General features: G+C 39.4%; 1 protein-coding gene across 2 annotated transcripts in view; it reads right to left on the bottom strand.

Moving 5' to 3' along the window:
* PLCB1 (phospholipase C beta 1) overlaps positions 1–18,882 on the bottom strand; it is a 679,784-nt gene that overhangs the window by 47,625 nt on the left and 613,277 nt on the right. Inside the window, exon 32 of one of the 2 annotated variants that reach the window (XM_012535449.3) lies at positions 14,705–14,831. The exons of the other annotated variant lie outside the window; for it this stretch is intronic. Within the exon in view, the coding sequence (XP_012390903.1) occupies positions 14,736–14,831 (96 nt within the window). The 3' untranslated portion in view covers positions 14,705–14,735. The remainder of the gene's footprint in view (positions 1–14,704; positions 14,832–18,882) is intronic. 2 annotated transcript variants of the gene reach the window in all.

The raw sequence follows: 18,882 nt of genomic DNA, 5'->3' as shown, positions 1-18,882 counted from the left end.
TCCTGAATCTATGAGTTTGTGTCTTTCATCAATTCTGAAACATAACCTCTTCAAATATTTCAAATATTTTACTGCCCTAATTTTTGCTCACCTCTTCTCACTCTATCCTTCATGCCTTTTAATCTCTCTATCATATTTTCTATCTCTTTGGCACTCTGCTATATTCTGGATAATATTATAGACCTTTTTAAAAAATTTACTACTTCTCTCTCTTTTGTTGGAATAATGCATTGAATTTTAAACATATATTCATTTATAGGAAATCAGTTTGTTTTCAAATAAACATCATTTTTAAGTCAATTAATCTTTACTCTTATTGTCAGTCTTAAAAATATCAATACTTGTTTAACATTCTTTTTCTCATAATTCCAGAATATTAAGTTTTTACAGGGCTTTTTACACTATATTTTGTTTCTGCTGGTTCTCACTTATGGACTTTCTTTATATTCATTGTAATTGCTTTGATAAGCTGACATTTCTCGGAACTCTAAATGTAGTAATAGCTTAATCATGATTTGAAGACAGACTCCTTTACAGACAAACTAATTATGCCAGGAGATCAGAGGATTTCCAGGATGAGACAGATTTACACTAACTTCTGAGTTTGTCAGGTGGTGTGAATTGAATTCAGGCTTCAAGCCCACATGAGGGAGAGCTTGTAACCATGAATTCTCAGGAAGAATTTTTTCTACCTGTCTTCAACATCTAGTTTTGAAATCAACAATTTTCTTGCAGTTCTTTGAGATGATGGGTTTATTTTTTTATTCATGACTGCTCTGAGGTTGTGTGGCCCTTTGTGGTTCCAGGTTTATGTAGTGGGTCTCTTAATAGATTCCTCACTTTACTTCACTTTCTGTTTTCCCACTATCCACACATCATGAAAAATCTAAGCTCAATGTCAACTTGACAGATACTTTTAAGCTGAAAGACAACTTTACTGCCCTCTGGGTTCCTGCTTTCACTTGGAAATTGTCCTTTGAGCATTCCTTAATTTCTTTTCCATGGCTTGACTCATTTAAACATATTTTAAAAGTTATACAGAGTCTTTATTTGTTTTTATTGGAAACTCAGGTCTCTCCAGCTTGCTTTTTGATGTTTTCACATCTTAGATCCTATCAGCAACGGATGTAGGTTTTTATATGGCTGAGGAAAACAGGTGACTTCAGAATCACAGTAATTCTACTAAAAACCAATCAAGTTTGAAGGGCTCATTAGCAGAGATGCAATGATATCCAGGAACCATAATGGCTCCTTTTAGACTAAATTGGCTTTTTTAAAGCTAGAAATAGAAAGAAAGAGGGCACTTGAAAGAAGTGGATCCAGATGAACAGTTAGAGAAAAGCTTAAAATTTCAAACAATCTCCTATTTAGAACTAACTTTTAGCAGTAATGGAGACTTTTACATTAAAATTCAGAATATTTTTGATCACCCAGATAATATAGAGATACATTATTTCAAGAAACACATGCAAACACACAATATAGAAAGCTGTATAGTACCCCTTGACCACCTTTCCAATCCCAGCCCCTTCATCAAGTTTACCCACGGTTTAAAAGTTTGGTGTGTAAATGTCCAGAACTTCTCTATTCTTCATATTCATATCTATGCATATACACAGAGAGAAACATACAGTTTGTTCTGCATTTTAGAAAAATATATAGGTGGTATTCTATTTTGCACGTCTGCACATGTTTTTCAGTTCTACTCTCTTGCTTAAGAGTCCAGATATACAATTCTGCATTAAATCATTTAATAGAGACATTGCTTCACTCCCTTCAATTTTCCAAAGTTTCTGTAGAGAAGCTTGACCCTATTCTGACTTTCAACTTGTGACCTGTAGTTTTCTTTATGGAAACATTTAGAAGTTTCCCTCTGTTTCTGATGTTCCAAAACTTCCCAGCTTTGGGACTTACTGTGGATTCTTCCCTTCTTGGTGCTGAGGTTTTCGATCTGGTAACTAATGTCCTTCAGTTGTGAAAAATGTTTCTTATCATATTTCTTTGATAATTTGCTTCCTTCAGTTTTCTTTCTGGTGCCTCTCTCTGTTGGGATCCTGTGCTCCAGGCACTTTCTCCTTCCTTCTTCTGCAAAATCAGTTACCTCCCTTCCATTTGCCTTCTATCTTCCAATTTTATATTGATCTTCTAAACACCGTTATCTCCTCTTTTGTATTCTTGGAGTCTTTTTTTTTTTTTTAACTATCATTTTATGAGAAATCACTTAAATATCACTTCTAGGGATCTGTCCCACAGAAATCCACAAGACTCCTTAAGAATACCTATACAGAGTTTACATAAATTTGTTTTTAAATATATGTTCTATATTTTATGGTTTCTGTGGTTTTATTTTTTACATAATTATTATATGTATATATATTATATATATAGGAGAGATTACTGCTGCTATAGAAGAAAACTTTTGACTTTTAATATTCAAATTTCATCCAGTGTCTAATAAAATTCTTTTTCCTTACATAAGTTTTCAGTTGTCCACCTGCAAGTGGACCTCTCTGGGCCTCTTTTCACATCTGCTAAGTGAAGGTGTAGGTCAGTTTCTTTCAAAACCCCTTGCAATTCTTATTGTTTATGTAATTTTCTAAAGTTTTGTACCTTAGGATCACCAGGGTTAGCAATAGCTCTGTTATCCCACCTTTGGATGATTATAAATTTAATTTGTCCACAGCCCATCAACACATTTTTGTGTGAATAATGAGAATAACAAAGCATGACACCAGAGTCTGAACACATGATGTTGTCAGGCCAGTGGAAAAATCCTCTATTAAGTCAGGGCAGATAAATCAATCAGGGGAAATGCCATTCCTGGACATGCAAGCAAATCCTCAAGGTTATGTAATCAAGTTTTCAATTAATATGCTTCCCTCCCCCTTTAACTGTGTATAAATTAATAGCAGCTGAAAACGAATAAAGAAAGGAACACAGAGGAAAGAAGACTGGAACAAACAATGCAATACAGCAGAAATCACATTTATCTGACATCTGCACAACAGAGAAGGGAAGCACGTGATCTGAAATTAAAGGGGACTGGATTTTTAAAATAATGGACATTATACCTGGATAGCCAGTGTGATAGCTGTGAAGCAAGCCACAGAGAGGTGTGCTCATTTGAGGATCTGTTTGTTGGTGTCATAGTAGAGGATGTGTGTAATAACATTTACATGTGTTTTGAAAAAAAAATTCAATGGATTAACAAATTTAAGAGATAGGTAATGCACATGGTGCAAAGCTCAAAGTGGGCAAGAGGCTATTTAGGGGCATTCATACCCTTATTGTATTGCATTGTAATACAATTTCACTGACAATAAACTATTAAGTACCAACACAGGCTTGTTTAGATTAGAGATATGTACCAAAACAATGAGTAAGTCTGCCTTTTAAATATGTTTACATATATATAAATATGTGCAATATAGATAAAATATATATTTTAAAATATATATAAAATATGTTTACATATATATATGCAAGTATGTATCATAGATGGATGGACAAATGGACAGATGAAGGATTGGAGAGCTACTTTCAAACTCACTGCCTCCAGTTTCAAGAGATAAAAAAAATTAAAAACAAAACCTATTTTCTATTTTATTCCTTGATAAGTGAGAACTATAATTTCAAGATTAGAAATCTACGTGATAAAACAGTTCTCAATATGCAATCTCTAGGTTTTCCAACTAAATTAGCTTTAATCCTTAGATAGAATGTTCCTGAAGGCCAGAATCCTGGTAACACAATGACAGCAGTGCAGTGCAGTTGAAGACCATCCTAGGTGTCTTTATGCTTCATCTTGGGCTCTTGTAAAATCTCACATAATAGCTTTTTCACATTTTAGTTTGCCAGTAGGATTTAAGTATGCAGGAATTGTAGTTATGTAAATGATCATGATAAACTCTGCCAACACACTGAACAATATATTTAGGCACAAGGTTTAAAGAAAAGCAAGTGATTATTTCTGAAAGCCCCAGCTGAGCCTCAGTTCTAGGGGTCACATCAGCATGGAGAGGAGACTGGCAGGTCACACGGAAAGCTTCGCTGGCTCTGTGCTCTCACAGGGACACACATTCACCTATGGATACACCTGTGGGATAAACCCATTGAAATAACACCAGAGCAGTGGCTGTCAAGAGCCAGTCTAATTAATCTGTCTATTAGGAATATTTTATTTTAGAGCTGCTCTTAACAGAAGGATATTCTGAGCTCTTACATGTGAAATGGACATTAAAAAACAAATTTCTGGTTATAGCTCAGCAGAACTGAGCATAATTTTCCGCCCTGAAACAGTAAAAAATCTTCTTCTAAAAATGTGTATTTAAAGGTTTTGACTAAAAGTCTTGCTGAAGTATTTGATCAAAGTTCAATTTGGTAGAGAAAATGATAGGAGAGAACAGGAAAAGGTGGGCGCCACCAGAGCAAGGGTGCCTTTTCTTCCCCTGTGACCCAATCTCCACAAAACTGTTTGTTATTCACCTCATTACAAACATCTGTGTCACAGCAGGTGTTGGGTCAGGAGAGGACACGGTGTCCAGGAAACCTGCAATCAGGTTAGAAAACTCCCAGGCGACCCATTCGCTTTCAATTGACTCTGAGTGGCTGGCACTGCCCACCGCAGTCCCTGAGCTGCCTGCCCGTGAAATGGTTGTCATTTAAGTCACAGTGGAAACACTTCCCCAAACCACTCTCCCTGGAGGTGTAGGAGCTGCTTTTCCAATGACAGCGAGGGGAACTGTCCTAGCCTTTCCAATGACAGCGAGGGGAGCTGTCCTAGCCTTTCTAACTATTAAAGGAAATAGACAATTTCTTTAGAGTTGCTTAAAAATTCCAGCTCCCTATAGGGTTGGTCTTAAAAGTTTCTTGCATAAATCAGTCTCTTTGGGTAAAGTGTAATCTTTCAAAGATGTCCTTCCCGTTTTTAGCTTCCCAAGATGGTGGCTAAGTCTCTATAGAACTCTGTGTCTTCAAAGTGGGAGAAGAGAGGGTGGCAGGCTTCCCTTACATCCTCACAGGTCTCTGCTGTGAAGGGGCTGTTCTAAAATTCTCCATGGACAAATGCCTACTGGCCATTTGGGGGGATTGATTGGTAGCCACTGCTTGAGTCCATGGTCTGGGCCAATGGACCTGGCGGGACCTCTGTCTTGTTCTTAGGCTTCCACCCGCCCCCTCACCACCACTGTCTCCCATCACTGGGGCACTCAGGAATGCTCCTGTCCCTTCTAAGGCACACATGATATGGGAGCCGTGAGCCCTGTCCAGAATCTTCCAGATTTTGGCCCAGAGAGTAGAAGTCAGAGAGGTACATACAAATCTTACCTCCTGCTCTATCCTCTCTCCCTTCTTTTCCCCACAATTCCTAGGGTTGGAAAAGGCAGGCTCTCCTCTTCCTCTTGTCACATCCTGAGTGCTAGGGTGGGTGTTTAGTAAGGCTTAGCCCTTCAGGCCTGGAGTTAAAAGAAACTAAAGAAATTTGGAGAAATCCTTTCCTCTCCTGAAATCTCACTTTTGCAAGATTTCTGCCCTGCTAATGAGGGTCTTCTCCTTAAGGGAGTCCCAGCCTTGCCTCTCCTGGAGCCATGACTCCACCAGGGCGGGGTGGGGTGGGGTGGATGGCAGAGAGGGAAGGAGGAAGCTTAAAAGGAAAAGAAAATATATCAGCTTATCATGTGCAAAATAATTTCACTGCTACACAAGGCGGAGTGAATTCTAATTACAGGATGGTAAATGCGAAAGTCTCTTGATCTATAGATGCTTTCGTGTGGCAGCCATGCAGGCTCTGTGCCCTTCTGGACCAGCTCTGAAGATCACAATCAATGTACTAAATAGCAAGAGAAAACAACCTAACCTTTAAACAGTGTGTAGGGAAGCTCTTTATTGTTCTTGATAGTTCTGGATAATTGATGTTGCACACTCATTAAGATATTGTCCTTCTGCTGAATACTGATTCACCAGAGGAAAACACAACCCCGCCAACCAGTAAATGGGTGAAATCTCTTTTTCCCCATTCTTCCCTGGCAATCATGTTATTTAGTAATCTCATGATAAACTAGACTGGACCATAGGTTAGAAGTACTCATTCATTGCTCTTCAAATGGGTTTTCCCCCAATTCCTGACATCCCTCATTACTATTTCAGATTTCTGCTTCTCTTCAAGTCTAGACTTCGAGAAGAGTGGTAGGTAAGCTATCTCCTATTCCTTGCCTCCTGTTCATTCCACTCTTGTTTTGCTCCACTCCCACATTTCCCGTGACCCCTCACTCACACCCAGGGCACCAATAACCTCCTGGTCACTAAAGTCAAAGGACACGTGGTCACTAAAGTAGCGTCTACTGAGTCATGTAGGCACTATGTATCATTGCCTTCATAGGAATGCCTTTTGTTCTTCTTGGTTTCCCTCCCAACTCACAGGTTGTACCTTTTCTGTCCCTTTCAGGCTTTTTTTTCCTCTACCAGACTTCTTAAAATGAAGAGTTATCTGGAACTGAGTCCTGGGATCCTTTCTTTTTTCCCTCTCTATGCCAAGGATTTTATCCATCCTATGCTTCAATTCAACCTAGATTCATGATTCTCAATTTTTTGTGCATGTAAGTTACACCTGGAGAATGGGTGAAAACTTCAAGTCACTTAATCTTTTTTGCTTGAACATCTTCTTCTCTCATCACCCTCATAACAGCCTCATACAATATGATGATGATAAAAGAAATCATAAATGAACATGGTTGTAGTCAGAAAGCAAGAGGTACCGGGTGTCAGTTGGGAGTGAAAGATGTGGGCAGGCACTGAGTGCTGTCCCTCTGTGACCTCAGACAAGTCACTTTCACTTCCTGGGCTGCAGAGTTTAGAGAACACAGGTGTGGCTTGATTGTAGTTTTAATAAAAGATTGAATGAGAATTGGCATTTCATTTTCAAAGGCTGTGCCACTTTTTACTTGGAATAAAAGCAACCTTGGAGAGAAATGTTTCCTACAGAAAATAAAACTTCATCTGAAAACTGTTATTTACCCCAGCAATTTTCTATTCTATTTCATTTATTGTTACTTAAAACTTAGCAGAGAAAAAAAATGACCTGTTTATGGGCTTCCCTGGTGGCACAGTGGTTGAGAGTCTGCCTGCCGATGCCGGGAACACGGGTTCGTGCCCCGGTCCAGGAAAATCCCACATGCCGCGGAGCGGCTGGGCCCGTGAGCCATGGCCGCTGAGCCTGCGCGTCCGGAGCCTGTGCTCCGCAACGGGAGAGGCCACAACAGTCACAACAGTGAGAGGCCCGCGTACCACAAGAAAAAAATGGCCTCTTTATAACGAACAAGTCAAGTGTTAGCTTAGTATTCGCTGTGGGGTAGTATTAGCAGTGGGAGGGATATTATGTTACAGCTGAGGCAATTTTCGGATGGAAGACATTGCTGAATGGGTTAGAAAAATTATGTCAATGCTAGGCTTAGGTTTGAGGAGACTTTTCTGTTGCCCACCCCCGAAATATTTTATATATGCTGGGCTTGAGAGTTCATAGGTCAGCAAGGCAGCACTGAATCTTTCTGGTGGAAGAAACCTAGAAAAAAACGGTTTAGGGGCTTCCCTGGTGGCACAGTGGTTGAGAGTCCGCCTGCCGATGCAGGGGACGTGGGTTCGTGACCCGGTCCGGGAAGATCCCACATGCCGTGAAGCGGCTGGGCCCGTGAGCCATGGCCGCTGAGCCTGCGTGTCCGGAGCCTGTGCTCTGCAACGGGAGAGGCCACAACAGGGAGAGGCCCGCGTACAGAAAAAAAAAAAAAAAAAAAAGGTTTAAAAAAGGTAATAAATTATGTTTCAGTAGAAAGTTTTGTATACAAAGGACGGGTAATAATGTTTGCAAAAGGATCTCTGCACAATTCTGGGAAAAACCTATGCCATAAAACAGTAAGGTTTGTGCCAGTGGAGTACTGGTGAATGTTGAATAGGCCGTTCTCCTAGGGAAAAAAAAGAGCCTGGTTTGTGGCATTTGTTGATTTCCATGGTGTAAATATACTCACTGTAGCCAATTTCAAGATACCAACGTGAGGACCCTGAACAAAGAGTTAGGAAGAGGTGTGTGGTAGGAATCCATTGCAGTGACCCTACAGGCACCACAGATGTAACTTACCTCCAGGGCACAGGCAATAGTGAAATGTCTTAATTAATTAGCAGTGGTGAGTTTGGGATATTTGTTACCTTTGTTTTTATTTTTTGTTTTATTTTCTTTTTCTTTTTTTTAAATTGAAGTATAGTTGATTTACAGTGTTGTGTTAGTTTCAAGTGTACAGCAAAGTGATTCCATTTTATATGGATTCTTTTCCCTTATAGATCCCTTTGCTTTTAGTATGATATGTTTAATTGTAAATCTATATAATTTACTTTTCAATGGTGTCTGTGTTTAACAACTGGCTCACAGAATTCCTGGAAAATTTAAAAATGAGTTCCTCTGAGCTAGTATGACCAGCTCCAGCTCATCAATCGTTTGTCCTCAGAGAATAAAGGAAAATTATTACTGTTTGCTTAAGGAATATTTAATTACATTCGAGTTCTGAGAGGTGGACACTTTGCTTTAGATGTTTTTTTGCTTGTTAATTTTCCAGAACTCTATGTTATCTATTAATAGACAAAATACAAGGATTAAAATCATTGGATGCTAGATCAGTAGGTGATAGTTTTCTATATATGTGTGTGAGCTGAGTGTGAGGTATATATCTCTTTTTCTCGGGGTAAAAAAAGAAAAACAGAAAAGAAGATATTTGCATATTGAAACATGTTTTATGAACTGAATTGTGTCCCCTCAAAATTCATATGTTGAAGCCTCATTGTATGTGACTGTTTTGGGAGATGGAACCTTTAAGGAGGTTAAATGAGGTCATAAGGGTAGGGCCCTAATCTGATAGAACTGGTGTCCTTATAGCAAGAGGAAGGTACACCAGAGTTGCTGTCTCTCTCTCTCCCTCTTTGTGCACGACTGCAGGTCAAAGGCCACGTAAAGACACAGCAAGAAGGCACCACCTGCCAGGAAGCGAGAAGCCTCACAGAAACCACCCTGCTGGCCCCTTGATCTTGGACTTCAGACTGCACAACTGTGAGAAAATAATTTTCTCTTGTTTAGGCCACCCAGTTGGAGATATTTTGTGATGGCAGCAAAGACTAACTAATACAACATGTGAATTACGAAATTACATGCAATTCCACAGCAGTAATGTGATCCTTGCACCTCAGGCTTTGTCACAATGTCATGAGGAATTCCTTCCTACCTGCTCCTCTGCTGGATAAACTTCCACTTCCTCCTGTAGGTCAAAGGTTACCAGCTCTGGGAAGCTTTCCTTGGTTTCCCCAAGAAGAGTCAGCCCTTCCTCCCCTGTAAAGAGCTCTATTATAATAATGATCATAGTGTTTGGTCCCAACACAAATCCTTTGTAGAAAGGTACATTACATTAGAAATTTAGATTCAGCATCTTATCTTCCTGGGCTGCCCATATGTTAGCCATACCGCTGTTACACTTAAATTTAAATGAAATTAAATATTCAATTCCTCAGTTGCACTAATCACATTTCAAATACTAAATAACTACCTGTGGCTACTGCATTGGACTCTCAGACAAGGAACATTTCCATCACTGCAGAAAGTTCTATTGACAGTGTTGCCCTAGACTGTAATTTGAGGTGGGGGGTTGGTAAGGTTGCATCTTTTTACATCCTTTTATTTTCCCAGCATGCAGCCTAGTGCCTGCTATGCAGTAGCATTCAATAAATATTAGTTGATTTAAAGGAAAAAATTAACACTATTTATCTAGTTGTAGCTACTTAAGCATTCATGGTTCCTAGAGACCACAGGAATGAACACATATATAAAAATTTATTTTTATTACTACAAGTAAAAGAAAACTAAGCAATTTTCATTTTCCCTGGGATGAGAAAACCAACATGCAGAATTAAGATATAATTATAGAATTTCCCTCTCAGGTGTTCATATAGCAATCTATAGTTGTTAACTCAGAAGCACAATATCGATTCTAATTTATTTTTTCTAGGTCATCTATGCTCCATTGTTCTATAACTGACCCTATGGACTCATTAAATCTTTCAGCATGATATTTATGCAACCTTATTTAATGAGTCCTCCAACACCTTGAAATCTCTGGATCTCATACCTATTATTTTAGTGGCAAACTTCTGAGTTTAATTAACCGTATTCTTCATGGACTAAAGGAGATCATAAAAAGGTCACCCAGTTGGTACACAACTCCCTGCTTGCAGACAGCCTCTTTGTTGCCACATTTAAAGATCTTCAAAGAGACATAGAATAACCCTTGGGAATCCCTTTAGGTATTTAGATATTCTACCTCTCTTGGAAACTTTTGTTTCTTGCTTAAATCTTTCACGATTTAGTCCAAAGCAGTTCTCCTCACTCTAACTCCAGAGCAAAAGGAGAACAGGGTCATCTGTCACATGCTCTGGAGAAGCCCCTTTCTGTGCTTTAACTGAGACGTAGATACAATCTAAAAGGAGATATTGCTTTTCCTAATGTTCCTTTGGATTTCCTAGTAACCTCAGGGTAAATAGTAGGGCTGAGTAAATATTCTTTGAATGAAAAAAACAAAAGCCATAAAAATAATCCCTTAACAAATACAAGTAGACCATGGCACAGAGACTAGTGTGAACCCAAACTTCTTTCTCATAATCCAGGACAGGACTTTTCAAGTGGGAGAAGTAGGTGTTAGTTAACAAGGATGCTGTTCTAGAGCTGGGGGAGGAGAAGGATTTAAGAGGGGAGAATGTGGAGAGAATGTGGAGGGAAGGGGATCTCAAGAGAAGCAAGCCCACTGGGTCTCTGGTTGAGCTCAGCATCAGTACACGTAAGCTAGGTGCCTGTGAGTGGAGATGTGAGGGGAGAAGGCAAGTCAAGGTTGGGAGGAGGTGAGGGTGTCTGACCTCAATCCCGATGCTTCACACAGGGGAGCAGTGCATGTTCAGCAGGTAGGGAAGAAGGTTGTGTCAAATCCTTTGAACCCACCCATGCAGGCACCACCACGCCTCAGAGTCCCCCCTCTGCTTGGCAGTGCTTTCCCGCTGGATGCGGTGAACACAGAAAACAGCTGCCCACCTCTCAAGTACAGGCTTCCTGGAGGTAAGGTCTGTTTTCACTGGGCTGGAAGTTTTCTAACATCTAGTCCTGAGAGATGTTCTTCTCCCAGATGTTTGTTAAAAACGAGATTTTGAGAAACTTGAACATCCTGCCCATGATGGTTAATTCCTTTGCTCCTGTGACCAGTCTGGGTGCTAAATCCCTGGCAAGATTTGGTCATGATCTTATGGAGGCCGGGGTGTCCCACCAGCAAACAAAACAGGCTTTGTTATATATGACAGGTGTCTACCCCTTCTCACCACTCAGAGACCTGCCTCCTTCAACAGAGAGGCTGGGAGTCTCTCCACTCTACATACGAGTGTACTGAGGCACAGACGGTGGACCCTTATTGCTTGCCTGCCCACGAAATGTGAGAAAGTGATCTCACACCCCTGACAACTATATCACAAAATCATAGCTTCTGATATTTACTGAGAAAACTGAAGGATACAAAACGTGGGGTCTCCAAGGTTTGGCACTTCTTGTATGACTTTAGTAAAGTAATTAACCTTTAAAAACTTTAGTTCCCTCAACTGCACAATGGCAAGAATAAGATGACACATGTAATGTGCTTAGAAGGTGCTTGTCAACATAGTAAGTGCTCAGTAAATGTTAGTTCTTCTTATTCTTATTATTTAAGTGTCAGGAAAAAAATGTTAATGTCCTTCTATGGCCTTGAATTGCTCTTTATTTGTTTTACTGATTGTAGGAACTGTGGTTTTCATGCATTTGTACTCCCTATTGAAATAGGTATAGCTTAGAATAAAGCAAGCACTTAATACTTGACATAAATTTATGATTTTCCAAAGCTATACCAATAGCATTTTTAGAAATTGGTCATTTTATTTATTTATTTATTTTTATTACCTTTTTTTTTTTTGCCTCTCACTGTCATGGCCTCTCCCGCTGCAGAGCACAGGCTCTGGACATGCAGGCTCAGCAGCCATGGCTCACGGGCCCAGCCGTTCCACGGCATGTGGGATCCTCCCGGACCGGGGCACGAACCCGTGTCCCCTGCATCGGCAGGCAGACTCTCAACCACTGCACCACCAGGGAAGCCCACCATTATTTTTTTAATTGGTCATTTTATAGCTCTTTACCTAAAGGTTAATACATATGCACAATGAGCAAACATCCCTGTATGTTTTTTTTTAATCTTGCTCTACAGTAATTTGTATTTATTAAAAAATAGAAGTTACCAGGGTTAAAAGTATGACTAAGCTGTTCAGCTTCACCTATTAATCTTTAGTTGATAACAAGGAATATATTTTTATCCCTGAAGGTTTGCATTCACAAATTAAAAAATGTGAAATTTCAAGTATTTATATGATGAGTATTCTTGGGATCAATTTTATAGTAAAAACTCATTCTTTTCTGGCAGATGTGCAATGGCTTTATGTACAATTACTTTTTATTCATTCATTTTGTTTTCAGGTTTAGTCTATTAGTGGAGATGTTTAAGGTGTGGAAGGAACATTTGGGGAAATATTAAATATGGTATGAACTATACTTTCTGTACACTGCTATAAAAGAAGAATATTTTGTTCTTTTTCAAATACAAAATAGTGTAATTATTTTTTTTCTATTTTAGCAATGAGACCTATTTTTCCATGGAAAATGTGAAATTGGTTTATTTTTATGTTGTCTTTTTATATGTGGGAAGCTAAAGGGGTCAAACTAACTATGTGACTAAAGAATTTTTTATAATGTCCAGGTATTGTGGGAATATCTATCTCTTTTGAAAATAATTTTTTTGCTAAGTAGGAAGGTCAGTTGACATTCTGAATGGAAAACAAGTTGTGAACCAGCCATCACAAGCCTTATGGAGTACAGTGACACAAATGTAACCTTTACGTCTCTATTGCATTTTTTTTGAAAGACAAAACCCAAGTCATGTGTCTGAGCTCCACTGTCATTTACCTCTTCTGAGAGAATTCAATACTCTACCTGGGTTGTTAAATGTTTCACAATAACTCTCAAAAATACCAGGACAGGAACAGCAAGTGCAGCAAAACACAATCCGATGATGCTTATAATGGATGACTTAAAAGGTAGCCTAAACATTGATAGCCCAATGAGGAAGACAGCTTCAAGGTCCCCCTGACATCTTCTTGGGGAAATTGATAGTACTCGCCCCTCCTCCACCCCACTTTCCAATGTGAGTTTTATCACAAGGTCACCACAGGGATGAGATCATCACTGCTGGGAGGACATGGACAGAATTCATAGCTAAAAGCTAAGGGCGTGGCTTAGCTCTCAAATGACATTCTCTGCTTCTCTTTCTAGTATAATAATCAATAGTACAAAATAAAAAGATATCAAAGGGTCAGGCTCTTGATTAGGCAAAAAAATTAAAATACAATAAAACACCATGAAGGCAGCTTAAAGCTTTTCCTTCCAGGTGCTCCAGCCAGGAGGAAGGAATATACTAGATCCCTGCTAGTCAAATGTGGTCCCTGGAGATGTGGCATCCAGGACATTCCCTGGGAGTGAGTCAGAAATACAAATCTCAGGTGCCATCCAGACCTCCTGAAGCAGAATCTGTATTTTCATAGGATCTCCAGGTAATTCATTTTTTCATTCAAAATGAAAATAATTGAGCTAGAGCATCACTGTATGTGGCAATTGATATAAAGGATGAGAAAGAACTTACACCTCTTTCTCAGTAAAATTGTTGTTTTCACTAATTCTTCAACATGTTTCTGAACTGCACTGCTTCACAAGTCAACAAGTGCTTGAAGACAAAAACATTATAAATCTCACTACAACCCTGTTTTCAATATATCAGAATAGAAGTTTTTTGTTTTTTTTATAATCACTATAAAGCCTCTTTTCTCCCTGAAATATACACCCATTGCAATGGCATAGTCCAGTTTTCTTATTAGCAAAGGAAGCCAATAGATTTCATGATGTATTATTTCCTCTAGCAAGTTAAAATCTTCTTTAATTTTCAAGCTTCAATTTGCTCTAGCCAGCAGCCCCTGGCCCAAGCATCCCTATTGGTTAGATATTTTCAAGAGCTCTTGATTCTAGAGAATCAGGAACTCCTGAGCGATCCCCTTAACTCAAAATACCGTTTAGGAATACAATGACTTTTACTGTAGTTTTAAAAGGAGGGGTGTGGTAAATTGAGTGGAGTGAGTCAAGAAGACTCCCTGAGGGTTAATTTAATCCCACTGGATTTTAAGGTAATATGATTGGAAACCAGTACTGTGAGAAGGAGGAATTTTAAAAATGTTTCAAAAGTGGAAATAATAGTGTGAGTGTAAGAGAGAAAGATCAAGGTCAAAGGGGAAGCCAGTTTAGCAAAGAGAGAAACAAAAAGACAAACGAAGAAGAAGAAAATATGGAAGAATGGAATTTATGTCAGGAGGAGAGAGAACAATGATGAAGCAATAAATACCTGAGGAAGACACGTAAAGATGAGGGATGCATCACCCACCCGAACTATAGCAGGAAAAAGATGGGAATGTAAAGGGGGGGGTGAAGAACAAAGGAGCAAGTCCACGATGCCTGTAAACCGGATGGCTACACGCCACCCTTCTCTCAAAAGCAACCCCTCCCATCCTGTCCTACCTGGCCGGAAGGACACCGGTCTCACTGGTCATCACTTGAGAGCTTGAGGGTTGGGGGGAGTAAAGTTGGGGGAAACAGAGGGATCCTCATGGCAAGTTTCCGACAAGAATGAGGAGGAACCGTCCCCCTGTGTGGAAAAAAAGGGAGGCTGTCATTTTTGTGACATTGAAACTGATTTCTGAGTCATCTTCTGTTTCAAATTATCTGTCTGGGAGTTCTCTTGGAATGCCTTTTAGTATGGAGATTTAAAACCTCAAGCTCCTTTATCTACTCCAACATTTCCCATCACAAATGCAATGGAATTGGCAATTGAATTCTCTTTGGTTCTTCTCTACCTTTGTAGGAATTAGATGTTAAATATGATCACAACTACTACTTTTGAGAAATTCTCCACAAAATCTCACTACTGTCAAGAAACCTGAGAAAAGACTGCACTGAGTCGTGGACAGCAATTGAACAATGCAGCCCAATGAGTCTGAGCTTAATGGCTTTACTTTTCTCTCTCCAAGAAAGAGAACTATTTTTTAACACACAAAATTAGTTTTGTTAGCCCTCGACATGTTTCATTCAAAAAATATGTATTGAACACCAACTACGAACCAGGAATTGCTCCTGGATGCTTAGAACTCAAGAGCACCAGTGAACAAAACAGTCAAAGCCCCTGCTATCATGGAGCTTACATTCTAATGGGAAGGGACCAACGCTGAGTGACACACTTAAGAAAGAATTCAATGACCTAATGAGAGGTGACAAATGCTATAAACACCAGAAAGTAGAGGAGAATAAAAGGGAAAGGAGATGCCAGGGATGGGAGAGTGGTGGAGGGTGGTGTAAACTTAATAGTGGTCATGGAAGGCCTTTTTGAGAAGACAGATTTGAGCAAAGACTTGAAAGACAGGAGAGAGTTGCCCAAGCATACACTTGGGCAATGAACATTTTGGGCAGAGGAAAGAGTCTGTGCAATAGCCCAAGGTGGCACTGTCCTGGCTTATTGGGGCCCAGCAGGGAGCCCAGGATGGCCTGAGCAGAGAATATGTCAACAAGGAGATAAAGAGGGGCTGCAGCTGAGTGGCTCAGATCATGTCAGACCTTGAGGACTTTTATTCTGAGAAATATGGGAGCCATGGAAGGGTCTTGAAGAGAGGAGTGGTCTGATTTATGTTCTCAAAGGATGACTCTGGCTGCCACGTTGAGAATTGATTGTGAGTGTCCACATGTGGAAGCAGGGAGACCCCTTAGGAGGCTATTTAGAAATCCAGGTGAGAGATGGCAGTGGCTTTGGCTAGGATGGTTTACCTGCAGTTGGCAGCTTAACAATTATAAAGATGTCCTAACTGCTTCATAATATTTTGCAAGTCCTAGGGTTGCTTTGATTCCATTGAAAACAAAGACCCCTGTAAAAAATTTAAGAATTAAAACAGCTCATTTTGTATTTCCCAAAACCTAGTGAAATCCTTTTCAACTAAAGCTAGAAGTTAACATATTTCCTGTTTTCTGTATGTCACAAAAAACATGTACATTCTGCTGGCTACTATCTTAGACATGAATTTCCATATACTAGCATGATTAACTAGGTCAAAATCTATTTTGATGCCCAAATGGTTAAACACTCTAAGATTCCCCCCAAGTGTATCAAGTTGTGTGTTTGTGTGTGTGTGTGTGTGTGTGTGTGTGTGAAACGGCCATAGAGAATATGTAGTGGAGAATCTATCTAAACTATCAGAAATGTGATGAACTGTTTACTATTCTATCATAAATATTAGCAAAAGATAAAACCAACTCTATTGATAAAACTCTTTGAAATATTAAAATATTATTTGTATTGCTTTCAGCTACAAATTCAAATTCCTTGTCAAATTCAAAGATTATCCTCAGCAAATGATTATAATAAATGCAAAAGCTTGTGTCAATTGATTTTTGCTGACAGAAGATGTATAATCAGGACTCTAAGTGGTAGATTTGTTACATTAATTTGGCTTTAGGCATAATACATGGAAAATAGAGAAAGTGACTCTTGCTCTGAGAAATTGCTTTCCTATTTTGAACTGAAACTTTCTTCAGCATATGCCCTTTTGCATTAGACTTTTCTCTAGTCTCCATATACTGCTTCATCAAATATTTCAAAGCACTAATACATTTCCTCTTTGGATATTCTACAGGTAAATATTTCTCTTGGTTTGAGTTTGGCCATTCCTCCCCTTAAAATGTTGAAGGTCATAGAAAAATCAGATAGTGGTTTCCTGAGATCAATTAAATTTTTACATTTAATAATGTGTTTGACTATTTTTGTTATGCTGGTATACCAAAGCAGGGGTTTAAAAACAAACTAGAGATATATTTGGAACAAGACATCTAACGTGTGTTGGTAAAATTCATATAAATTGTGCACAATGACAGGCACACAGAGTAGAAACAGAAGTAAATCCCAAAGGTTTTGTGGGCTATCCATAGTTGTGGACTTCCAGTTTATGGTAGGAAGGCAGATGAAAGTCAGTGAGATTGAAGTCCATCTCATCCCATCCCTGATGCTAAACTCAGTGCTTGTTGGGAAGACTCAACCCCATCAACACAAACACTGGTTACTCTAGCAGGTTGTGGGTATTGTCTTTGGATCCCCTCCCCTCCATCCAATACGCCCATCACCATACTCCCATATTTTCTCATCTTTAGGAAAGGAAAATAAAGGCAAAAGAAGGGGAAAGAAAGTTAATGGGATGGAGAAAAGGGGGAGGAATCAATGGCATACATGGGAATCTCAGTTCCAATTCTATTTAAATCTCAAACTCAGTTGTCTTGCAGGGGCCAACAGATAACAGAAATCCATGAAGCAGCCTGGGGAATGCCCTACAGGCCTAAGGAGCAGCCTCTTCTCCGCTCTAGAGATTTGTTTCCATGTTGGATCCCTGTAATCATATAATCTAATTTTTAAAAAGAAAACAAATTAATAAGAAAATTTCTGATTTAAAAATAATAGTGTGATGATTTTGTAATGTGCCAACTTGGCTAGGCTGGACATATGCCAGGGTTTCCTTCCTGTATGTTCCCCGTTAGAGTGGGTTACAAGGAAGACTCTCCCAAGAGTTGGAGGGCTGATGAGAGAGGCAGCATCCACTTTGTAACACACATGCACTGTTGCTGATCTGTTGACTTGTCTTGTTGGGGTGAAGCAGCAACTGGGCCTGTAATCACTTTTCCTTCTCCTTGGGTCTTCCTTTAGTTTTTCTGACTCCTGGGTCAGGTGTGTGTGTGTGTGTGTGTGTGTGTGTGTGTGTGTGTGTGTGTGTGTGTGTGTGTATTCAGCTCTGTGACAGAATTTCAGCTTCTGCAGGTTATCCTAGTTGCCAAGCCCACGCATGGTCTTCTCTTCCAGACTGCCTGCGTGCCTGCCTGCCAGGGTCCAGCATTAGATGGAGAGATGGCCTTGTGGAGATTGCATAGCCTGCCCCCACAATTACATGAGCCAATTCCCTGTAACACACACACATAATCTGCTACTGGCTCTGCTTCTCTAGTTGAACCCTGACTGATACAGATGTTCAAATGATGTCCAAACTGACACTATGTGGGAATTTTATATTTCTGTTAATGGCTGGTTAGGTTATTTGGGCCATCTTTCTCACTGAAAACAACTAGAAAAGATGAACTTGATATTAAAAACTATATTCTTTAAAGAAACTAAGAATCACAAAAATTTAAAGAATGATCAGGCCCAAACTCCAAGGAACATCAAACCTAGACAGGTAACAGGCAGGGAAGCTGCTTTTGTCCTGACAGGCTTTTGCTAATGCTGGATATTTTGATTTCATCTTTTGACAGCCTTCTAGGATGAGGACAAAATTCAAAGCCTGTGGCTGGCCAGGAATGAGGAATCTCACAGGAAAATTTCCTTACTATAAGCCAGACACACAAATTGTAGATTTGAAAATAAACCAAATAGAACTTCTAGAATTACATAAAATACAAAAGCTGTATATAATTAGCTCAGTGGATGAGTGAAGTAGCAGTATAAACAAAGAATTAGGGAATTAGAATAAAGGTCAGAAAGAAAATTGTCCACAGGGTACCATAGAGAGGCAAAAAGATGGAGTATGCTAGAACGAGTTAAAAGAGGAGATGGAATAAGAAGGTCCATTTTATTTTATATGTAAATAATGTGATGGAAGGAAATTTTTAGAAAG

This window comes from Orcinus orca, chromosome 16, assembly GCF_937001465.1.
Source record: "Orcinus orca chromosome 16, mOrcOrc1.1, whole genome shotgun sequence".
NCBI classification, from domain to species: domain Eukaryota; kingdom Metazoa; phylum Chordata; class Mammalia; order Artiodactyla; family Delphinidae; genus Orcinus; species Orcinus orca.
The sequence above is the reverse complement of the archived record's forward strand: the minus strand, read 5'-3'. Positions and strand labels throughout refer to the sequence as shown.